Below are 24,438 nucleotides of genomic sequence, written 5' to 3'. Positions count from 1 at the left end.
TCTTCACTCATATGCTGTTATTTACTTCAATTCCAGCTTTAATTTTTTTTTCTTCCGAGTTTTGTACTCCATTTCTTTAGAGCTGGATTAATCATTAGGCAAAACAAGGACATATTAGGATATCAAATAAAGGGGGCATCACAAAAAATTGTTTATTGACTCAAGAAAAAAGGACACCAAAAATATTTCTCATTACCATTATTACTTTGGAATGTGTAGTGTATCTGATACAATACCCAGAGAAAATGAATATGACAAAAGAAAAAAAGCTGTAAATGTATATGGAAGCATCCAAATCTTTTAAGCGTTTAAGACAGAAATTCCCAAACCTTTCTCTTGCATTCACTTCTTTTAAAAAAGTGGTTTCCTTCATCGACCCCTCATTACAATTTTCTCTATAATATACAGCATACAGTATAATCATAATACAAATAACTGCGCGTAAATAACTTGAAGATTAAAAAAATAGACTAAAAATATTAACGAAAACCTTGAAAATGGTTTATTTTTAATTATTTTTATATTATTATTTTTAATTTTACAAACAGAACAAGTTTTCAGGGGGAAAAATCAGATTTTTTTAATTGCACAAAAGTTCTCTTTTAATTAATTTGATGGTCACTTGATATATTGATACATTAAAAAAAATATTTGACATAAAATTGCTTAACACATTTCTTAAATCCCCTCGTTCAAAAATACTCAATATGTTTCTTGTTTACTTAGTAAATTTTTAGAGCCATTAGGTTTGTCAAAACAGGAAATATGTGCAAAGGCCTCTCCAAAATTCGAATTCCGGACCTCTCGATTGCGTCGGGAAGTGCTTTCATTACGCAACGAAGGTATGTGGTAAGAAGGGATTACAAACTATTGACTTGACTAAAGCCTGCTTCCACTGGGTAATAACAGGGAAGTTCAATAATATTGATTCGATAACAGCTTTTATTTCGGAATATATTTCTAGGATGACTTTTAAATTATAAAACTTATCGTATTCGTATGCCATAAATAAGACTTTGTATGATATAGGCTTATATTAATAAATAATTAACTCCCAGTTTTATCAATATATTTTTTTTAATCCATGCTATCTTAATTATGTCGATCAATTGTAAGTGCGTATTCAACTACTGACCCCCAGTCGACCCTTGATCATCACTAACCCTTTAAAATTTCATCGATCCCAGTCCCAAGGGTCAATATCGACTCCTTTGGGTGTCCCTGGTTTAGAGTCTCTAATGGTCTTAAACCGGCCTTCCATTTCTTGATAAATAGGTTCAATAGCTTCTGAAATTTGAACACTGGGGAGACGTTTTGAATATTTCACAGCACTTAAACAATAGACCAAGTCACACATTCATAGCAGTATACATCTATTCACTACATTAGAAAAGTTCGGATTATTTTCCAAATTAAGTTTTTCAATTAAGAATTTCAAATTAAATTTCATTTTAAAATGCCAGTGCTGAAATAAGTTGTTCTCAAAGTTAATAATAATTAGACACTTTTATTTTTGATTGCATAATTATTATTTTATTTTTCTCTGAAAATCATCTTTTTTCCCGTTCCGTTACTTCAAAGAAAATTTTAAGTACGTGGTTTGCTATAAATCACAACTATTTGCACATGAGTCGCAATGAATTGCAACTAGAGTACTCGAAACTTATCAAAATCACTTCCGTTCCAAAAGTTTGAGTTTAGTTTGCTCAGTTTAATAAACGGCAATTTGAGTATTACAAATCGTAACAGTTTAAAACTTTTTAAGCAAAGTAATAACTAAAATCTAATTCATTAATTAAATATTAATACTTAAATTGAACTATTTATTGAATATTTAAATTCAACTTAAGTTTTTATAAAAAAAATTTTTTATAATTACGTTTTTGATGAAATATTATCTCTTAGAAGCAACTATTCTATCTATATTTGTTTCACACTGTGCAACAAAAATTTTTCAGTTGTATTTTTAATTTCGTGAAACTGCTGATAACTATTTCAATAAGTGCCTTTCAGATTGTAAGTTTTTCTTAAAATTTTCAGTACTTTTCTAGATTCGATTAATGATTGCATGTCATCACCTTTTTTTCTGTATCACTTTCGCTGTCAGCTTCTACAGTTCTTTTAATATTTTGTACTTTGTTTCTATACACTTGTCTCAATGTTGTTTTGAATTGACACATAGTCTAAAAATAAATCTTTATAACTTCCCTCACTGATGTATTAAACACATGATCTGCTTCTTCATTCTCAATATAGTTCAATATAGTTCAATTTAGTTAATATAGTTAAATATAAAATTAAAATTTTAATGCTAAATTTGTCGTTTGACCGTTCTACTTAATATCACAATATCAGAGGTATAATTTGTGACTTTCAATTTGGCACATGATTCTGAATGCTCAGTTGCTAAACAACTTCTTTGTGGACTCAAAATAGTTTTCATATAAGAAAAGATTTGTTCACAGTGATATGTAGATTTGCCTTTGGCAGCTGCACAATGAGCAATTACGAAACTACATTTTGGTCGCTTTAGGCTTGGTTCCAACTGTTTGACCAAAACAATTTAATTTGTTTCTTATTTCCAGTAACAGCTCTTTTTATAACTTCATATTTCTCACTCGAATTCTGAAATGTGGAGTGATGTTTAGTTTGAAAATGTCTTTGTATACTTGACGTGAGACATACTACGCTTTTGCGACATAACGCACATACAGCCTTTTTTGTAGGAATCCATATTCATTTGTTCATACGTCTTGAAAATGGCGAACATAAAGTTTTTTTTTTTTTTTTTTTTTTTTTTTTGTTGTTTAGAAGCCATTTGATTAAATATGTAGGTATGAATTGTGATAGTAATTAAACAAATAAAGTACAAGTTTTAACAACAAAACTAAGAACGCGTTTAAAGTTAAATGTAACCTATAGCGTACGAAGGTGCATCAAACTAAATTCTACTTTCGTTTGAAATCAAATTCTATACTCGTGAATCGGCGAGACGAACCGAACGAAACGAGAGAAAAGCCTGTGAATTATGAGCTAAATTATGACTCTAATCGCATATGCTTTATTGCCATAATAACAAAAAATTGAAAGAATACAAACTTTAAGAAAAGGCTATTAACCACTTGCCGCTACGACTAAACTTCACGGTTGCGGTGCCGTGCGCTATAATATAACAAATGGTAAAATGTCTCATTTACGCCGCTCCGCGTCTGCAAGTGCAATCCAGAGCTGTAACTCGAGAAATAAACAATCTCGTTGTTAGGCGGCGTGTGCACCACGTTATTTTCATTTTTGCGATAAATGCCTATCGACGTGGTGTTCACGTCGCTCGTGGTTTGAGACAAAAGCATCTCGACGTGCGTGGCACATCTTTTTAGCGCAAGTGGTTAAATAATTCAAAGAGAAAGGAGACGACATTTTGACATTGTGCGAATCAAAATTGTGTCGTAAATTTTAACACTACATTTGCTACAGATTATTTTGATTACAGTTGCAGCAGTGACAGATGACTTGTTACATTATTTTCTCATTCTAAATTAAACATATTTTTTTAAGCTCAATATCTTATTTTAGGGAAAATTATTTAGTGGAACAAGTAGGTGACGCATATTTCAAACAAACCACTTCTTATAGTTTAAACTTTTACACTCGCGTTTTAAAATTTCAGCATTTAAGTCTTGAAACCACTTTTCCAATTTCAGGTCTACTATTTAAAATGTTTTGACTTTGTTTTCAAAACCTCAAAATCCTCGTTTATTTTTATGAGACGGCCCCAGTTGTTAAGACTGCTGAGTACTGGGAATTCCACCTGGGTTCGATCTCAGGCAAAAGGTACAGTTGCATGGTGGGTTTTCGGGTTTTTTTCTCATGTATAACATGAATAGGAGTCAGTTTCCCTAGAAAAATCCTCCACGACGACTCCCTTCCTTTAGGTAGATAACTTCTGTGTTTGCCGTATTCAAAATAGTCTAACTAACCTAACTTTTGTGAGACACTGTATTTCAGCAAAACAGATTCTCTTAAGTAATATGATACTTCGGTTGTAAGAGCCCCTTGAATGTCCTTTTACTGCAGACCACTGTCTCAAATTACCAGCTCCTGAACAGTGGGCGGCTTATAAAGAGAATATGCTTTCTAATAAAGTTGCACAGTTTAGGATTAAACTAGCTATTAATTACTTTATTTCTACATATGCGAGAATTTCTCATCATTAGTTAAAAACTGTGCTCTTTAAGAAATCTATATATCTTCATGCACCATTTATCTGCATTTCGTATGAGTCATTTTTTTTTTCCTTTCATTTATCACATGTATTGTATCTTAGTTCATCTGTACATTCAGATCTTTTCTTAAGTACATTTATAGTTTTTTCTAACGCATTTTTACGTATATTTTGCTGTTAAGTAAATATTTTTAACAAGAATGATTGTGCTGTGCTTAAGAATATGTGTAATGATCTGTGCCAGCATTGTACTATGTAGGACAACTGAAATTAATGATATTGATAATGTTGATTACGTTAAGCTTGGAATATCTTTGCTGTGAAACACTGCAAAACCTAGGCAAGGAAATTGTTATGCTGTTTTACGTATCTATTTCATTATTTTTCTTTGTACATTTATATTTTTTTCAACAAAATTTTCCACTGGGTTCGTCGTAAGTCCAGCCATTCCGTTACGCAGGGCTCGATCTAGGATGGATGTAATCAGGCGACATATTGTATTTTTGTATGCACTCAGCTTTGCTTAAAGACAGTATGAACAAGTGCTAAATATCAAACTAGGGAATAAAATTGTCACCTTACTTGCATATGTCGTTTTTGTTGTTCCAAAAGGCCTGACACTTGCAACTTACCATCATAGCATACGTTGTAACTCCGTTAACAGACCGATGGTTTGTTATGAAACTATTGTGTTTTAATGGGAGTGATGAAAATCGGCCGCTCAATCCGAAAGCGCAAAACAGCAACTTCCGAGTCAACATTGAATTATCCAAACAACCCTTCTTTTCCGCTTATGAAGAATCCCTATTTGCATATTTATTACCATTACACTTCAGCAGTTTACGCACGCTTTTACACTACTGTATAACCTAAAAATCGGTGCGCTGATTAAATGCGGAAAGGTTTATGCAAAGGAGGCCTGATTTTTGAAAGGGTAAACTGGACACGTGCCTCTGCCCTCCTCTTTCAAGTGGACCTCTAAACACTTCTGTAGACTTTAAAATGCGTTAAATTATTATTTTTTATTTTTTACTGTATATTTATTTACTTATTTATTTATTCAGTTCTAAGTTTCAGAAGCACGAAAATATGAACAAAACAGATCAGGAGAAATGATTCCTTCCACGTTTGGAAGAAACCGAATTTTTAAATTCTACCTTTTTTTTTTACGTAATTGATATAATTCGGACATATCTAATATTATTAAGGTTTGTAGTGAAATTAATAAGAACTCTTTCAGGAAAAATAAATATCGTTTTTGAAATATGCTTGTTTACATTTTATTTAGTATATGCCGATGTGAAATAATTAAAGAAAAGGTGAAATATATGTTTTCATTTAGACAACTTTGATTGAAAATGCTAAAATATTAAGGTAAATTTCACAAAATACTTTGTATAAAATATACCTGATCTGAAATACAATTTGCATTAGTGGTATCTACTAAGTTAAATCTTCAAATTTGAGGCGTCCGTAACATATTTCGCTTTAGGCTCGTGTTTTGTAAATAAGGCGATGGTTATTTAATAAAAAATTTTAATTCAAATATACATTTAATAACCCTGGGACAACGTTTATCATGTGCGATGTGAATACGAGTGAATTTTTCTTGAAAAGTCTTTCCCATCAAACTGACAGTATGTTATGTTATGTTTTGCCATAACGACAATAATTCAGTGTAATTTTACGGCCTGCAAGTTCTAAATTAATACAATAATGCATTACACATTATTTCCCTCTTCTTTGGTGCTGCTATCACCCAGTCATGTAAAAATATGTCATTAAATGTAGAAGTACAGATGAAGCCTTTTGTTAAACTTTTCTTTCTAATAACCTCTTCTTTCCTTCACTTGTCGGAACATTTTTAAGCATAATAAAACATTTATAAACTTTTTTTTAATGCAATTTTAACCAAATCTCTGTAACTGGGGAACTCTAACGGTTTAAAACGGAACCTATAAGCAATGCCTAAAAGAAAATGGGAGGCATGAAATAGTTAACTAGTTATTATTTTATAGCATTTCTTGAAATCTTTGAAAATTTTTAATTTAAGAAACAGTTACTCGATCTTAACTTTTTAAACTCTACAAATAAGAACCAACGCAGTATGGTTCTTTTGCAGTGCTATTTCTTTAAAAACGTTTGACAGAGAATGAGCTGTCTTCAACAAAATCAGCATGCAAAAACACGCCACGTTCTCTTGAGTTTGTACTAGGGGTTGGGTTTCCCACGGAAAGAGAAGCAAGCCATAAAGGCGGGAAGCTTGTTGAGCGACACGAGTCATTGAACATATGGGGGAAGAGAAATAGCTTCACCTTTTAACCTCCAGTGTTATATGGGCTTCAGCTCTTCTAAGTCCCGAAACGCAGTTGTATTTTTCTTGATTTTTTTATGAGTAAATATGTAACCGAGACTATCATGTTGGTGACAGTCAGCCAGTCGATTAAATATATGCGGTTTAGTAAGATGCATGTCACAGAAATAAACTTAATAAAGGAATTTATGAAGTTTTCCTCCGAACAAGCAATCATTCTAAGGGCTTAGAGACACTGACAAAAACATTATAACTTGCGAAATGAGCTAACTTAAATAAAACGATCATATGAGGCTAAAAAAAAAACAAAAAAACTTTAAGACACTCACACCGGTATTTTACACAAGACCTTTATTAACGGATAATGGTTTCTTATCATTTCTGCCTCAAGTTGTGACTGAAATCTGAATGTTACGTAACTATTTTTAATGGCCGGGGGGGCTTTATTTAATAGTATATACCTTGCGACACTACAAGGGCCAGAAGTGGTGGCCATTTGATTACGGAAGCACCTGACAAGTAGCCACCGCTGCCTTCTATATAGGGACGGACAGTTACAACCATGCCTTGAACTTACTTAGCTGCATATTGGAGTTGTGACATAATAGACAAACTCTTCAAACTTAGGGTTTCGGCAACTGTAACATCAGATGGAAGATCTCAGTGTTTTCAAGTTTAATATCTGAAGTCATTTGTAACAAAAATTATGAAACAAAATTGAAAGTATTAACTAAAAGTAACTAAAGTAAGTAAGCAAAAATGTAAGCAACTAAATTAATTTGTAACAAAACTAAAAAAGTGTTAAAGTTTCGCATCAAGGAACATGGATCATATGTCCAAAAAGGCGAAATTAACAAGTCTTCGATAGCTAATCATTGTTGGGAATTTAATCATAATTTTGACTTTGGGTCTGCAAAAATTTTCCAAAAAGCTTCTTCTATTGGTGAATTGGATTTTCTTGAAGCTTTTTATATTCATAAATAGTTATCTTGTTTAGTTAATGACATTAATTCCAATCCAGTCAGTTCTAGAGCTTTTATAATTATATTAATTTCCTTTTTTAATTTTCGTTACAATTTCTGCCAACAGATGGCGCTACCTTCTCTTTCATTTTACTCCCTCGAATATAAATACAACCGTGGCTTTTTCTTCATTGCAGATCTCTTTGCTCCTGATGAAGAAGGACCAGCACCTGTTTGCTCTCGAAATAGACAAGAGTCTTGTCTAAAATCTAACCCAAAACAAAGTTGTTGCTTTGCTAATTTTATGGTTCACTTTGGCGTGTCCCTCTCCTGTCGAAAAATTATGTTATAGTCAATTCTTCAATGTGTTTTTCATTGGAAGTTATAACTGCTATCTAAACATCACTGGCTGCATATACTTTCTCCGACCTTATGAGTTAAATACTTCATTGTATTTTGAACTCTAATTTAACTGCTGTTGATCTAAAGATTCCAGTTCTACGAGAATTCGACACGATAAAGTTCCTTTTAACTAAAGTTTGGTTTGCTGAGAATTTTGTTTAGAATCTCGTTCAAATTAAGTCCTTTGGTTCACGAGTGGACCATAAAGAAATAGAAAAGGGTTGCCTGGGTAGGAATAATCCCGCTTTTAATGACCATCTTTTAGGTGAACTGCTGAGGGCAAACAAGGGCGGTGTTAAATAATAGGGGGACCGGAAAGTAGTGTCGTTTCTGCGCATGTCGACAACAACATGCTAAGGGCAGAAGTGGAAGCAAATCCATGTCAAACACTCTTAACCAACCTTGGTCGACCATCCAAGAACATTTAAAGCAGAATGGAAAAATAAGCAAAGCAGGTGTTTGAGTCCCCCATAATATGTCCGAAGAGAACAGAGCCAACCGGTCCATCACATGCAACGTATTGCTTCAACGGCACCATACAGAACCGTTTTTTTGATCATTTGATAAGTGGAGATAAAAAAAAAAAAAAAAAAAAAAAAAAATAAGTCCTATATTGTTGCCAAAACTCAAAAGGCAGTTTTAATAGGGTTTACATCCCAAAAAGGCGCTTCTGTGTGTTTGGTGGAGTATTCGCGGAATTGTTCATTTTGAATTGCTGAAACTTAGACAAACTGTTAATGCAGATCTTTATTGTGAATAATTGGATCGAATGAACCAATCTTTAATAAAAAAAATATCAGGCGATTGTCAATAGAAAAGGCATCATTCTGCAACAGGACTACGCAAGACCGCACTGTGCAAGACGGACACTGGAAAATATGAATGAATTGAGATGGGTGGTGCTGCATCACCCACCATACTCGCCCGATATCGTACACTCGGATTTCCATTTATTCCGATCCCTACAGCATTTTCTTAGTGCCAAAAAATTTGAAAATTTGAATGATGTCGTGAGATATTTTACTCAAAAACCAATTGATTTATATCAGTCCGGGGATTGAAAATCTGCACACTAGATAGCAAAAGGTTGTTGATAACAAGGGTGATTACATTATTTATTAAAAATAAAACGTGTTAAAAATTTATTTGTGTGAATTTAATGTAAGAAAGTGACATTACTTTCCGATCCCCCTATTATATTACGCTTTGAAGGACGTTCTGTATAAGTGTCTCTAAGAACTCAAACTACAGCTAATTATGCGACCATCGTTGCTAATTAGTTACATCCTCACACAGTTTCTGTCTTTACCATCAGAAATGGATTCTTCTTGCAGGACAACAATCTTTATCACAAGGCTGGAATTGCGACTCAGTGGTTTTAAAAAACGGATTCCAATTGATGTCCTAACCTCTTGTCGCAGGATATTAAATATCATATTAGATATCTATTGTGCATGTATCGAATATCATAAAGTGCCAGCTCAAAGCTCATTGTCCACCCTTTCGTAATTTAAAGGAATGATCTGTTTACATATCGATTACAATCTTTCTCCAGACACTTACCAAGGATTTCAGAATTCATACCACGATGGACTGCAGCTTTTCAAGTGTCAAAGGTATAGCAAAAAGGTATTATATGGGTGCTCATAATGCTTTGGCTGATCAAGCTATGTTATTGAATTATAAAGTTTGGTCTTCTGTGGGAGCATACACTAGACCAAAACTCTGAAAACACATGTGGTGAATTATTGCTGTGTCTTGTATGTACTACAAAGGCATAGAAATGATGTAAAGGATCCTTTTATTAATCCAAATAAAGTTTGTCAGATGGCACCAATTTATGCTTACAACAGCCTACACTTTTGGCTTAAATCAATGATAATGGATAAACTTAAAATTGATGATTGATGAAGTTTAAGAACAGCCTCACAGCTTCACAGTTTGACTCGCGTGTAAGCTGGCTCTGACCGAAATCGGCGTAAACAAGCCTAATGGCAAGAATAACTCAACACCGCTGAATTCTAATCTCTAGAGAATCAAAGTTAGCAATGTGCCTTCAAGTAGGTAGACCACGCTCTGATTTCAGCCACCCTCCAAAACCTTCCTTTAAATACTTTCTTCTTTCTACCTAATTTGAATATCGCGCCGCTGGGAAATTGCATTCTGACTAGGAAATGAAACGAAGCTTGATAGGAAAGGGAGTTAACATAAAATAATGGTTATAAAATTAAAATGAACATTACAGAAAATTTCAAGCGTATATACGCAAATGTGGTTCGATAGTCTTTTCTTGTGCACGCAAATGCATAAATGTATTCTGTGCAAATGTTTTAGGCAAAAGAAAAGCAGTTGCTTGTGATAGGTTTTCTTACCGGGTTTGTGTATGTATATCAACTCACAGACAAATGACAGGAAGGTTATTCTGAATTAAATTGAACCATCGTAGTATAATTCTGCATACTTATTATGAAAGAAATCAAGGTTTATACCAGATCAAGAAACAGAAAAAAATCAGCGATGCCCTCACTGGGGTTCGAACTTCGAAACTTCTGATTGCTAGTCGGACTTGCTTACTATTACATCACAAAGGCAAGCGGTAGCAAAGAAAAAAAAATGTTCTGGAATACTTACTTTATGAAATTTTAGGCAATGTAACCGTTTATAATGAAATTAAACAATAAATCAAATTTTAGCTTGTAAAATTAATCATTCCTTGGACTTTTAAGTGCCAGGGGACCACGAGTTAAAAACAGTTGAACTAGAATCATATATAGAATTAAAATCTCGTACAAAATTGGGAGTTAATTTACTCTTATTAAAATTATGAACTTCAATTTTCAATTTCTGACGAGGCAGCCATTAAACAGACTTTACTTAGGATTTCGATTAGCAGTTATTTTAGGATTTAGATTTGCCAGCATTCTTAAATTCAGTCACAGTTTTCTTTATGCACATAGAACGATTTCTTGAAGGAATCCAGAAAATCTTCCGATAGCTTTATTCACCACACTCTCATCAAGTTTCCTATGAGCTACATTATCATAAAGCTGGACATTTATTGCTACTTGTTTTGATAAAATTCACAGAGCTTGTTACAAACTAGTTATGGTTAAAATCTCTTATTGTAATACTGTCTATATTATAAAGCATTTTTCTTCTTCTGTTACATTTGAAATATTCATTCAAGCACAACTGAAATAAAGGATTCATTTGAACAAAATTACAATTTTCACTAAGACATGAAGAAGGAAACATACTAAGCCAACGCTGAATATAACAAATGCAAAAACGAATTTTCAGAGGGGAAGGGCGTCTCTGTGTGTACAGGTGTTAGTGAGCGCTTTGCTTATTTACACAGCGCGCTACACTTGCAACGTTCGTCTGTTTTCTTTCGCAAATGAGTACTTTTCACTCAAATAATCACACAATAAATCAGCTTTAACGACACATTATTATCATTAGTCGTGTTTCTGCATATGAATCATGATATAACTGCTTCATAAATATGTTTATTTAAGCACTAAATTTTAAACTCCATAAGCTTTCGTTTACAGTAAAATAAAACTCATAACTTCGGAGGATAAAGAGTTCCATTGAAAAGAAGAATTTAAAAGATCTTTGTGAGAATTTTTAGAATACCATGAGGATACATCAAGACTTAGCTACTAGAAGTACTCTGGGTTTTGCACAGGAATCAAAGTTAGTAGGAGTAGCAATCTTCTGAATTTTGAATATTGTCGTTTTTGAGCCCGCGTTTTTCCAACTTTTTTGAACAGATGAAAGTTTTAAAATTTAAATTACTCTTGCCGCTCAACCGGAACAGTAGTAAATCTGACTGCCGTAGTGGAGGGCCCGGGTTCGAATCTTAGAGAAGACATGGGTGTAAATGTATAGTGTCTGTGTGGGCACTTTAAATATACGGCGAGTCGAAAGTCCTCTCGAGAGGTCGGTAGTAAGGGAAGAGGAGTAAAAAACCCTCGGAACCGTTCCCCTGGGGGCTTTTTATCAAAACTGGAGGCAGAACTGAGCAAAGTCGTACTGTCACCTTCATGCCGCTCAATGTTCTGGCCAACGACAGGCGCAATCTTGCACTTCTTGCCACGCTGAATTTCGTTGGTTTGTTCTGATGTTGCTCTCAGACAAGATAGCTAACTAAGATCCCCCCTCATATGAGGCAAGTGGGTAGCCAGCCAGTTGCCACCTTGAGAGGTAAGCAAACTCGAATACCGAAACTCGGGGCCTCAATCCCGAGCTTAACAGACTTTTAAATTTCTCCCTATACTCCCACATTTGAACCGAGCCCGAGGGGTCACCACTCCCTGTTCTCGGTGCTACTCTTGAGGGTTATTTGCTTGGAGATTTAACTACTCGTAAATTTGCTACGCGGGCAGGCCGTTCGTCGGAACGTACCTACCGCCGACCCACCCTAACCGGACTACGATTTTACTCGAGTATCTTCCGCAAGGGCACGTGGAACCGCCAAGCTCAGTGACATTATACCCCTGTAGTCCAGACTGCCTAGATACAGATCCTAGCCAGTAGCCTCACTGAGTTCTCTGCGTCGACCCCTGGGGAAGGGAAAACAAATAAATGAGATAAATCACAAAAACAAATTTCTATTTGTGAAATTTAGGCGAGTAACTCAATTAATTCATTATGACACATCACGTGAAGGCATGCACATAAGAAACGCATGCTCACACATGGTCAACATTAAAAAAAAAAAAAAAAAAAAAAAAAAAAAAAAAACTCTGCATACAGCCCGTTCAAGTAACCGGGAACAGAACCAGTCTGATCTACCAGCAGTAATATATATATATATATATATATATGTGTGTGTGTGTGTGTGTGTGGTTAGTTTAGGACTTGCTATGAAATATAAAATTGATTTCATTATTTTATATTTATTGACATTGATTGTGTGTTAAGGGAGATGAAAAATAATTTCCTCACTTATTTTTTTTCTAATAAAGAATATGTTTTGTATTTTATTTTAAGGATATAAATACGTTTTATTTTGTAACTCTAAAAGCCTCGGTAAAATGAAATACAATAAACGAAAAATAAAATGTCCTATCTCGAATCGCAAATAAATACGGATTCGGCTTACAAGGAGTGAGATAGAGATGAAAGTGTTTCGCTTACTGAGTCACTGGAATTTAACTTTGCCCTTCAATTAAAAAAAATTCTGCAGGGAAAGTACATTAATAGCAGAGTTAAAAATATATTTTGTTATTATGAAAGCTAATATTACTATTAGCTGCGATCAAGGTTTCAGCTCAATCGCAGCCCACCGAAAACTTCTGAATTTTTTTTTAATGTGTTAATGCTTTTCCAGCTCGAATACACCGAAGCCTAAATAAGAACTCCAATATTTGGCTAAATAACTGAATAACAATATTAAGTTTTCTTCAATAATACAATATTTTATATAATACTTGAGTAATATTGGTATTGATAATAGATAATGAATGTATGCTTCACTTTCCACAAGAATAAAATCTCGGGAAAACTTGAGCAGCTGAAAGGTAAAAAAAGGCGAAATGCGATCAAATTCCCCCTTCGGTACTTTTTTTTTAATGCCGGGGACTAGCTATTTAATTAGGCTTTCGCCACTATTAAGGCCAGAAGTGGTGGCCATTTCATTATGGAGGCACATAACAGGCGACCGCCGTTACCTAATATGAGGGAACAGACAATTTACGCCAACGCCTTCTCCGAGATTCGAGCCCGGGCCGTTCGGTTGTATCTTTGGTACTATTTGTTTTCTTTTGTTCTGCCTTCTTATTTTATTTAATTCTCTCCTCTTCTTTTTCATTTTATTTGTATGATACTTAATGCTCATTTGGTATTAACCTATTCAGGGACACGGACACATATTTAGTCTTTCAATTAAAACTGGTCTGAAAAAAAAAAAAAAATACCATAGTCTGTTAGAGTGTTACAAAATACATAATTCATAAAAATTTCTCAACAGAGAAAGCAAAAACGCTTGTTATAGCGACACTGATAATGTATTATTCTGTGCTATATCTTGGAAGAACATCGCAGAAGTTGATAAAAATGAAAAGAATCAGTATCTTCCAAATGTGTAAAATATTTTCATTCATAATTTGCCATTAACGTTCAGAGTCTACTTATATGTACATTTTTTTTACTTCCCCCCTGGTTCCTTGAATTGCTTCCGATAGGAAATGAATGAAAACTAATCAAACAGGAAATGAAATAATTTTTGGTGTTTTAAAAACCGGCCCCTAATGTAGTTAATTTATTCTCTATTCAGTTTTTAATTCAATGTTTGCCGACTTATCATTAATTTATTTAAAGTAATTTATTAACATACTTATACGTTTTATTTCATTTTAATGTTTTTTAACTGTTTATCATTAATTGTTTTATCAATTTCTAAAACTAAACTCAGTGGTGCAACAGCCTTATGTGGGTCTGCAGTCCCCGAAATCTGCTTTCTTGACCGTGGGCCCTGGGTTGCGTGAGCATATGTCCTGAACAATTGGTCAGCTTGTCGCATGACCCCTGGTGTTTAGTTCCCAAGCAAACTTGGTACTCAGTTTATCGACCCACTCAAGGGATGAAAGGCTGAGTCAACCTTGCCCAGCTCGGGGATCGAGCTCTGGACCTGTGGTGCTGCTGCGCGACGCGGTAGCCACTGCGCCACCGAACTTTTTATCAATTATTAGATGATTTAGTTATTTTTGTTCACTCACTTTTCAAATAGAGTTCAGGCATTTCTAATTTAAAAATTAAGCCCTGACCCGGATTAGTTACGATTATAAACTTGTTTACATGGAAAATATAACCATTATAAGCAAAACTAAATCTGTATACAGAGTTTATTCTCCACTTTGCTTGGTTTCATTTCGACATGTTTGGGAGCGTTTTAACGAGTTTACATATGTTCTTTCACAATTTTATTTGTATTGTGTTGGTTGGTTTATATAATTACAGCAAAGCAAGCTAGGGCTATCTGCCTAAGGGAAGGGAAGCCTTCTTGGAGGACTTTCCAAGGAGCAGAAGTGACTCATACCGTCATTACACACGGGGAAAACCACAAAAACGCGCATTAAGCCAATATCCAGTATTTATCGAGGCATCTGCTTCTTGCGTGTTTTCCACATTAAGAAATTCGAAAGAAATCAGAAATGCGTATTTACAAAAAATAATACCTTGGGGAGTAATTTATATACATCTTACAATTTAAAGTTCTTCGAACTGATTCAAAGTGACGTTGGAAGCGGAGTTCAAAGGATTCAGGCCCACAAGCGGCCGAGCGGTTAAGTCGCTGAACATTGGTAGTTCCCACCTGGTTTCGATTCCAGGCAAATGAGCGGGCTGCATGGGCGTTTTCGTGGTTTTACACATGTGTAATGTGTATACGAGCCAGTTTACCTTAAGAAGTCCTCGATGAAGACACCCCTTTCCCTTAGGCAGGTAGCCTTCGCGGGCTTTGCCATAATTAAATAAACCAAACTATCAAAGGCTTTTATATGATATATAAGATTTTTCTCTGTAAATTTGATATAAACAAATATTTTATTTACTTATTATCTTTTTCTTTTCTTTCTCTCTCTCTCTTTGTTTTTTTTTTTTTTTTTTTTTTTTTTTAACTGCTGTTTATTGGGTGAATTTACATTTAGCCGATTTACATTAACCGATTTACATTTAGAAGCTCTCCGAAAATTGGAATGTTACTGGTCTACATCAGATTAATAATGCTTTTCATGCGTCGAACTTCAGTAAGTAAATTTTCTTCCTCTTTAGCATTTTGCACTTCAAAACTATGACTTCGTAATACCTGCTGTGGGTTACAGATAACTTAACAATGTGTATTATCGTAAAAATAAAGCGCTAAGTCTGTTTTTTGAGGTAAATTATCACTATCAGAGTATCTAACCATCAAACAAACAGGCTTAGAATTAAAATAATTTAAGTTTAATCTACCTCATCGCTTGTGAGTGCTTAAATCAAAATATGCGAATATAAATTCTGGTTTCAACACAAAGATTCCTTTCACAAAGGATATAAATTCAGCAATTAAATTCTGCACTTTATAGTCAAATGCCCAAACTTTAATGGCAAATATAATGTTTAAAGATGCCCTCGTTATGCGCTGGACCTTAGAAAAAGCATTATTTATTAATGATGGTTTTTTGCAAGCCTTAATTATCGGTACAATTTTTAATGTCCACTTTGTTATTTTGTTACAAAGATGAATTTTTAGCATTTTTAAACCTAAACGACAACGAGTTTACGAATGCTCAAGAAATATCATCTGATTGTATCATAAATCAGGTTAAGTAGATACATTATTAAAAGATATAAATTATTAAGAAGTACACTTGTTATTCTTAAACTGCGTAGGTTCTCAGTCACCTACAGCATTAGACAGCATTAGTTTAAAATTTGTTATCGATAATAAAACAAATTTTAAACTCTAAATTAGGGCTTCCAGCTTCCCATATTCGGTAGAGGTTTACGTAATTCAAAATTGGAGGGCTCTAGGTACCGTTGTTTTATCACAATACGAGAAACATACATACATTTATGCAGATTCTTCATTATTTAATTTCTTTAAATATAACACAGGGCGATAATATTTGATGGCAACAATCTAAAAAGTGAACCGACATTTATAGTGAATCAACGCAAAATGCCAAAACGAAATTAATAGCCCTTCTGGGCTAACGCCCTTTGGGCTAAAAAAATCTTGCATCCCTTTAAAACAACTTGACAAAGCAGAGTGGGTATAATGGCCTGGTAGTGCAATATAACGGCACACAAAATTAATTGCAGATATCACGAACATCGGAAATCTACAGTATTTGTCTGATGTACAGAAAAGATGGGTAGTGCGAGTTATGTAGAATATTGTGTCTACAAGTTCCGTGTAAACACACTATACGAATAATGAGAAAGATGAAAAAAAGCAATTCGTAACTTTTTCCCCTTCTTTCCCTCCCCATTCGTATCTCTTCCGGTGCATCTCATTTCAAACAGCTGCGTGCTATGTAAAAATTGGAAAAAAAAAAAAAAAAAACTATTCCTTCCATGGAAGGCAACGAGAAATATAAGCTCAATTCTTTCGAATCTAAATGGAAAGGGCATTAAATACACTGGCATTAGTGAAATGATACTGAAGTATGAATGACAGTAATCAGCATGCTATTTATTTGTACGTATCAAGATAGAGCGAATTTATAGAATTTACCACCGATCATTTGACAGCTGCTTAAGTAGGATAAATTAAATCATCCGATTTCAATTCATTCGATTCTGTAGTTTGTAGCAATTTATATTTATAAAAATACATGCATCCAGAACATAAAAACACAAAAAAGGAGATAGCATAAACAGTTTTAAGGAGACATCAGGAAATTTTACGGAATTATATTTAGATTTTTTTAAAATTTTGTTTTTGCTTTGTAGGAGACTTAACAAAAGCATGCTGAAGAAAAGGAAAATTGATAAAATAACATCTTCAAATAGAGTTAAATAACATATAATGGATCATATTCTTATAGCGTATATGATAACGTCAAGACAAAGCCAATCACGTATTAAAAAAGGCAAAGCATAATCAGAAATATAACTAAAAAATGGCTGAAATACTTGGTCACTACATAACGTTTTTAACATATGACGAGAGACAGAGGGTAAAGATACGAACTTACAGAGGGGTAAAAAATACGAATTATAGACAGCTTAAAAGCAAAACATTAAACTATATTTTCCCGTAAAGGGCTTTTAAAAATTTAACAGTGTTACAATCGGAAAATTCTGCAAGTACAAAGTCAAGTCCTTCAATGAGCTAGATCAATTAAATTTTTTTTTTTTTTTTTTACAATAAAAGAGTTAACATATCTTAAAACTGTGAAATAATTAAAAGAATGCTACATCCAGAGAGGATTGGCTCATTTTAACAAATGTTTGTGTGTAATCCTTGAGTGATCGATGCATAAGCAGATGAAAAGGATTTTTTCCTTACCATTTTCGGCCCACCAGCGGCCGAGCGGTAAAGACGCTGAACACTGGTAGTTCGGTCCGAGGTTCGAATCCCGCGAACGGGCTGGCTGTATGGGAGTTTTCGTGGTTTTTCCCATGTGTAACGTGTATACGAGCCAGTTTCCCTTAGAACGTCCTCCACAAAGGCATCCCTCCCTTTAGGCAGATAGCCCTCGTGTGCTTTGCCATAATTGAATAATCCTAATCCTTACCATTTTCAGTTATTGTCCACGTTTCAGCTCTGGGTTTCCCAAGCCTCAACTTATTGTTGACTTATGTTCCCAGAGCTGCTGTCAATTCACGTAAGGTAAAAAAAAAAAAAAAAAAAAAAACTTGCGTTTTTCATGTCTCGAAAGCGCGACTTTGGATATGTATTAGCTTTATATACAGCATTGTTCTAATATCGGTATTTTGACACAAAATTGGACTTCTTCTAAAATAACATACCATTTATTTGAATTTCAATTCTACGACTCAAATTACGCCAAAATACCAAGTCTTGTAAAAATCGCACGAGTAGTTTTTAAAAAATTAGCTCGCAAAATTTTAGCTCCTCATTGTTAATTGAGTTTGGTGTATATTGATTAATCTCTCTGTTTTTATTAAGCTTATTTGATTCTCTCTTTCCCATTTCGAAATTCAGGTTCATTCCAAATAAAATTCCCCAATTTTTGTGATTTATTTTTAAAATTTGTATTTTTTAATAATTTTTATAAATTTTTCAAAAAACAATTTGAATTATAATCTATAAAATTTTTACCATGATCTTAAAGTAGACGTATTTCTAAGCATACCTGCAAAAAAATTGCAATTTTTTATTAAAAATTTCCGAAGATATACGTGAATTTATATATTGGCGCGTTTTGAAATTTGGCATATTTGTTGAAAGCGACAAAACATCAGATTTGGTTTAAACACTTTGCTAATATTATTTGGAAGAAACGATGTGACTTTTTTCCGCTCATACACAATGTAAAAAGGTAGAAACGAGGTGCCTTTTTTTTCCGTTGTGGCATAATGGAAGGGAAAGGAAAATTGGTTGTTATATATTAAAAAGTTGGCCAAACTGAAAAATTTCGTCAAGATAAATTTTTGAATTTCTCCGTAAATTTCGCCCCAAATTTTACAAAATTTAATATCTAGGTATAATTTGAGTCGTAGAATCGAAATATGAAAAAAAAATTGGTATGTTATTTCAGAAAAAAATCAGATTTTGTGTCAAAACACCTATGTTAGAACAATTCGGGGTACTATTCCGTTTTGAGGGCCGTAAAAAAATTGCAGCGAAAATGTATGCGCAAAAGCGCCAAATCTAGCAAACGCGCTCATTTAACAGCGCGCCAAATCTAGCGTACGCGTTGATTTCAGATTGCGTAAGTTTGTATAGTTCTATTATATTTCCTAAGACGACATTGAAATACTAGTTTAATTTTTAAATCCTTTTTTTGATTTTAAATCCTTTTTTGATATCCTATGGATTTAACAATTTGGGAATTGCCCATGACGAAAAGTCGGCAATAGAATTTTGGGTAAAGTGCAGAATCACCCATTGCTTGACGCGTTTCTTAGAATTGCACATACTCGGTATCCATGTGCACATCGACTTATTTTCACTTAAAAAAAAAATCCCAGAATTGCACAAAAATGGCACTGCGCACACCCTTGACTTTATCTATGTACACATCGACCTATTTTCACTTAAAAAGTAAAAGAAAATTGAAAAAAAAATCCAATTGTTTTTACCCTTGTGAAAAGCGGCAAACAAATAAGTGAGCGATTCTGCACTTTACCGAAAATATTTTAAAAGAAAAGGCATCTTTCATTATAGAAAATTACGTTTCAACAACCAACGAGATTATGCTTTAGCGATAAGTCGGTAGCGAAATAGCGATGCAGGCATCCATTCAGTTATGTTTAGCAATTTTTATATAAATTATAATAATAAAAAAGTATATGAAATTAACCTTTCATTTAAATTAAAACATCCATCTTAGATAGTTATTTACTATTATACTTCCTTTCTTGCCGCAATTATTTTTGGCAGCATTGGCATCAACAATAGTTTGGCGATTTTTTACCGCCCTCGAAACCGAACAGTACCCAATTCGGATATCCGACAAATAGACTTTTTAGATGGAATTTCAACAACTAACTTTGCAGCAATGTTCGCGTGCTCGTTCGCTTTTGTTCCAACGTAACGAGGTATCCAGCGGAGGAAGATATCTGGTAATCTCAGCTGTTAAGTCTTAGACGTAATTTCCAGCTTTCTCTTATTAATGTATAACCATATTACCATCCTTTGACAAAACGCTTCAATGATGCTACAACACTCGGTGAATCGGTATAAACGGAAACTGTTTTCGTATTTTATTTAAAAATATATAAAAATTCATTAATAAAACACCAAAAATTTCCACTACAAACAAAGAATAAACTCGGTTTATTCTGAAGACCTACAATGTATTCCCACATAACGACAGCTAATATAACACAGTTACGATTTGTGTAAACATCAGTGCAGTCATTGTACTTGTGCTTTTGTTACACAAAAAGTTGTATTTTCGTCATCATGAATGGTAATCTTATTTTTCTGTACATTTGACAAATGTTCATATATATGTATCCGAACTTCGAAAAGCCGATATTGAACATGTCCGAGAAATGCAATTTTGAGTAAGCAGGACTTTTCGGAGAATTTCGCTTAAGAAAATTTGGGTGGATATGTTCATACATACACAATAGAGCAAGATAGGAGGTTAAGCCATGATATCGAAATTTGGCTGTTCGGGAGGGAGTAAAGAAGCGAATTTCAGTTCTATTTCAAAAAGTTCGACTTGTCGAATACTTAGGCTAATTTCAGTTTTTAATACTTTCCAACACAAAAGGGCATCCAATTCTACTTATCGAAGATTTCAATTCATTGAATTCACTTCAGTATTCTCTTTCAAAATGAAATTCATAGTTTATAATGATCAATATTCTGTTTCAAAATAATCAGTTTTCTATTTTAAAATTTCTGAAAAATTAAAGTAACACTTTTATTGATCCTTAATATATTCAACGGTGTCAGTTTGGTAGGTCCTGAAGTAGAACAGGCTGCTGCTGATTTAGCGTAGAAGAACGGTTTGGACAAACTGATGTTTATCGATATTTGATAAACATCGATTTAAGATTAATCTTTTGAGGGCAAAAGCACAAACAGAACAGAGGGACATAACAGGGACTTCTAGAAGTGTCGATAGACAAAATATTGTTTCAGAACAATTAAGGGGGGAAAAGCACTCAACTTCTTTGAACAAATAGAAATCACGAAGATCATTTGTTTGTCCTCGAGTGTCAAGATGCAAATACGAATTTTTATAGTTTTTTTTTTCCTGTTCGTTAAAGTTTGAGTTGTTCGGCTGGATCTAAGAGAGGGGCAAATTTCAGGTGCCCGTCATCAGTCGCCAAGGAAGAGATAAAGGCAGAAAGAATGTGAACAATCAGAGTGTGTGTATGTGATTATGGCAAAGCCTCGAGGGCTATCTGCCTGAAGGGAGGGATGCCTTCGTAGAGGACTTTCTAAGGGAAACTGGCTCGTATACACGTGAACAATCAGAGAAACTGAGGATGTCATTTATGAGTCATAATCAAGATGCTATGAGCCTAAGATATCGAAAAGGTATATGTGTTTATCTTTGGTTAGTATCTATTTTCAGGTCTCAATGTATATATAAATAAGTTTGAATGAAACATGATTTCGCGTAGGGCTTTATTTTGTAGTACCCGAATTTGTTTCAAACTAGTCTTGGCAGCATGTCCCCAAATGAGACAGGTATATAGGAGGACTGGGCAAAAGAATGAGCAATATAAAGTGAGTTTGTTCTTTGCTGCTGGATTACTGCACCTTCCAAGATGAAGCCTCATAGTTGCGAGAGTTATATTTATTTTTGTACAATAGACCTAAGATAACAGAAATTATATGTAAGGACAATGAAAGGGTTGAGGATCATCCGTTGCTAAATGAAAAGGGATTGAGAATCCCCAAGGTAAGTGATTTAAAAAAAAAAAAAAATGATACCATACATTTGCAAGCTGAAGCATTATTCTTTTTCTTCCAATCCGAAGAATGTATTTTCTAGTGTGTAAGCTATGTAAGAATGCGATATTTCAATGCTTTTATGACTGGACTTTTGGTGTAAAGATAGTAGCGTCACGTACGTAGAATTCTAGCTTAGTGACAGGTAGCTGAGATACACCCTCCACACGTAAATGTTAAAGAGATCGGACTCAAAAAATAAAGTTTAGGTACGTTTGTTATGCTTTTTGAAGCTCGACGATAAAATCCTATTCTGACTTCTATTTTCAATACTGTTCAATACATTTACAGAAAATACATATCAGCTGAATCTTCAGGTAGACGAAAAAGCATTTTCTTAGGATCCGGGTGGCATAGTGAAATTAAATGAGTCCTAAAATTTACAGAAAGTGTTAAAAACATTAACCGTTGATTCCCCTTTACATGTTTGCTACTTTTAATTCGTAACTTGCATGCGCTGAAGATTTTATCCTAGGATTTTGATTTTATATATGTGCTGTTAATACTTTGTTAAAAAGTGCGTTTATCTGCACAGTACAGTAATAGGCCTATCTAACCAATCCCAGTGAATCTATTGAACGATAACGAATACCAATGATTACTAAAATGCATCAATTTAAAATATTGTCATAATATGGTTAAGTTAAAACGGAATTTTTTATTTGATTTTATGTTGTCGATACCTGTTGTCACACGTTCAGAGATCAGACTCAGAGTTGTTTAGCATAATTCAATTCTCTTCAAGCACTTGTCTGCACAGAACAAGCTTTAGAAGAAGTATGTGAGAAAAGAAAAGCAATCATATTATTACTTGAATCAAATTTCGATTTTTTTTTCAATGCATTCAATCCTAAAACTTTACGGACGCATTCCATAGCCGAACATGAATAATATTCTTTTCACATTAACTTTTACTAAACAGCTAGTCAATGATGTTAATTACTTAAAATCATAAATATCATTAAGAAAAGAACATCAAATGTTTCTTACCTGTAATAGGCATTGAAAATATCAAACAACATGCTAAAAGCAATATATCTTAAGTGATCGCTTCACTTCGTAATTCAAAGATAATATGAGAAATTAATTTTGAAATAATACATTTTACCTAAATCTATAAAATTTAACAATTATCTTAAATGCGACTTCTCGAACGGACCACTCTTTAAGAAAGACTATTCATTTACATAAGTTTTTTAAGTATATATCGAAGGAAGGAAAGAAATGTTATTCTCTCCTAAAATTTCTACATAACTCATTACATTATCGTATAATCATTAGACTTAATTTTTGGTAATTAAATAAAACTAAATGTAATATTGTACAAGACTAAGAATTAAGTTTTCTTTAAAGTCTGCATGGCAATTTTTAATTATCCAAAGCCTGGCTGCTAAAAAGAAATAAGGGTACATATCAGTAACGAAAAACAAAAAATTTTCGTTAACTCACCCTTGTCCTGTTCTTTCAATTCGCTTGCGAGTATAAGGAGCGGATGAAAGAGTGCAAAGAAGAGGAACTTCATCTTCTAAGCTCTATTCCTCACCGCAGACACTTGTTGATTGTTAGTATTACTACCGTAGATCTGTTGTCGCCTCGTCAGTGCGGGTCTTGCTGCCGAGGTTTCATGCACTCGCCAAGACAAACGTTTCTAGAGTTATTTGGCGATATGAAGATGATAATCTTAAAGCCATGGAGGGGAAGGAAAGTCACTGGATATAAGGGCAGCGCACTGCTTGAGTGAATTTTTATTCGAATAAATTGCACCATTAGAAAAATGGATTCAAAATTAGTATAAAAAATAAATTAATGCACCATTTTTAAGGGAAGCCGAACCATATCCCCTGCTCCATTTATAAGCATTTTACCATGGTTTCTCTGTCACCCATGAAATGCTGTTTTAAACATATAAAGTTTTGTCCCTAAAACACTTTGGATTAAAAATTTTAAAATAAAATTCGAAATTTTATTTTAAAATGTTTAATTTCTGGATTATATTCGCGTTCCATTTTTGATTCAACTGCTTGATGCATAAAGATTTCCATAAACGTTCTTAAAAGTGTTTTAGCACAGTATTTCCAAAATGTTTGGAATGTTACATTACGTTATGGTAGTATGTATTACTCATATACGTAATAACAAAGAGTAAGATAAGCTATTTAATACATCCTTCTCATTAAATCACAATCAGTTCCTTATCATAGCACTGCCTTCAGCAAAGATTTCAGCTTTCAAATTTAACTAATCTCTATTTTGGTTCATAAGCTCAGCGACTTTTAAAATTAATAATCACATCTTCTTAATCTGACTGACATAATTTTAAATACATTTACTTTTATTATACCTTATATATATACATATAGCATGTTAGAGCTGTATATTATGCATCTAACTGATAACTTTTACAGAAACTGCAGAATTACTGCAATTAATAAAAAATTTC

The 24,438-nt window shown here is 33.7% G+C and overlaps 1 protein-coding gene across 3 annotated transcripts in view; it reads right to left on the bottom strand.

The window, feature by feature from the left end:
• The window catches only part of LOC118183217 (uncharacterized), a 199,147-nt gene that overhangs the window by 157,555 nt on the left and 17,154 nt on the right, over positions 1-24,438 (bottom strand). Inside the window, exon 1 of one of the 3 annotated variants that reach the window (XM_085809964.1) lies at positions 23,448-23,563. The exons of the other annotated variants lie outside the window; for them this stretch is intronic. Coding sequence (XP_085666090.1) covers positions 23,448-23,520 — 73 coding nt within the window. The 5' untranslated portion in view covers positions 23,521-23,563. Of the gene's footprint in view, positions 1-23,447; positions 23,564-24,438 lie in introns of those variants that run through there. 3 annotated transcript variants of the gene reach the window in all.

Source organism: Stegodyphus dumicola, chromosome X2 (assembly GCF_044657685.1).
Source record: "Stegodyphus dumicola isolate Sdum_Otavi_A_Nest chromosome X2, ASM4465768v1".
NCBI classification, from domain to species: domain Eukaryota; kingdom Metazoa; phylum Arthropoda; class Arachnida; order Araneae; family Eresidae; genus Stegodyphus; species Stegodyphus dumicola.
Note: the sequence above shows the minus strand (reverse complement) of the source record. Positions and strands in the feature narration are given on the sequence as shown.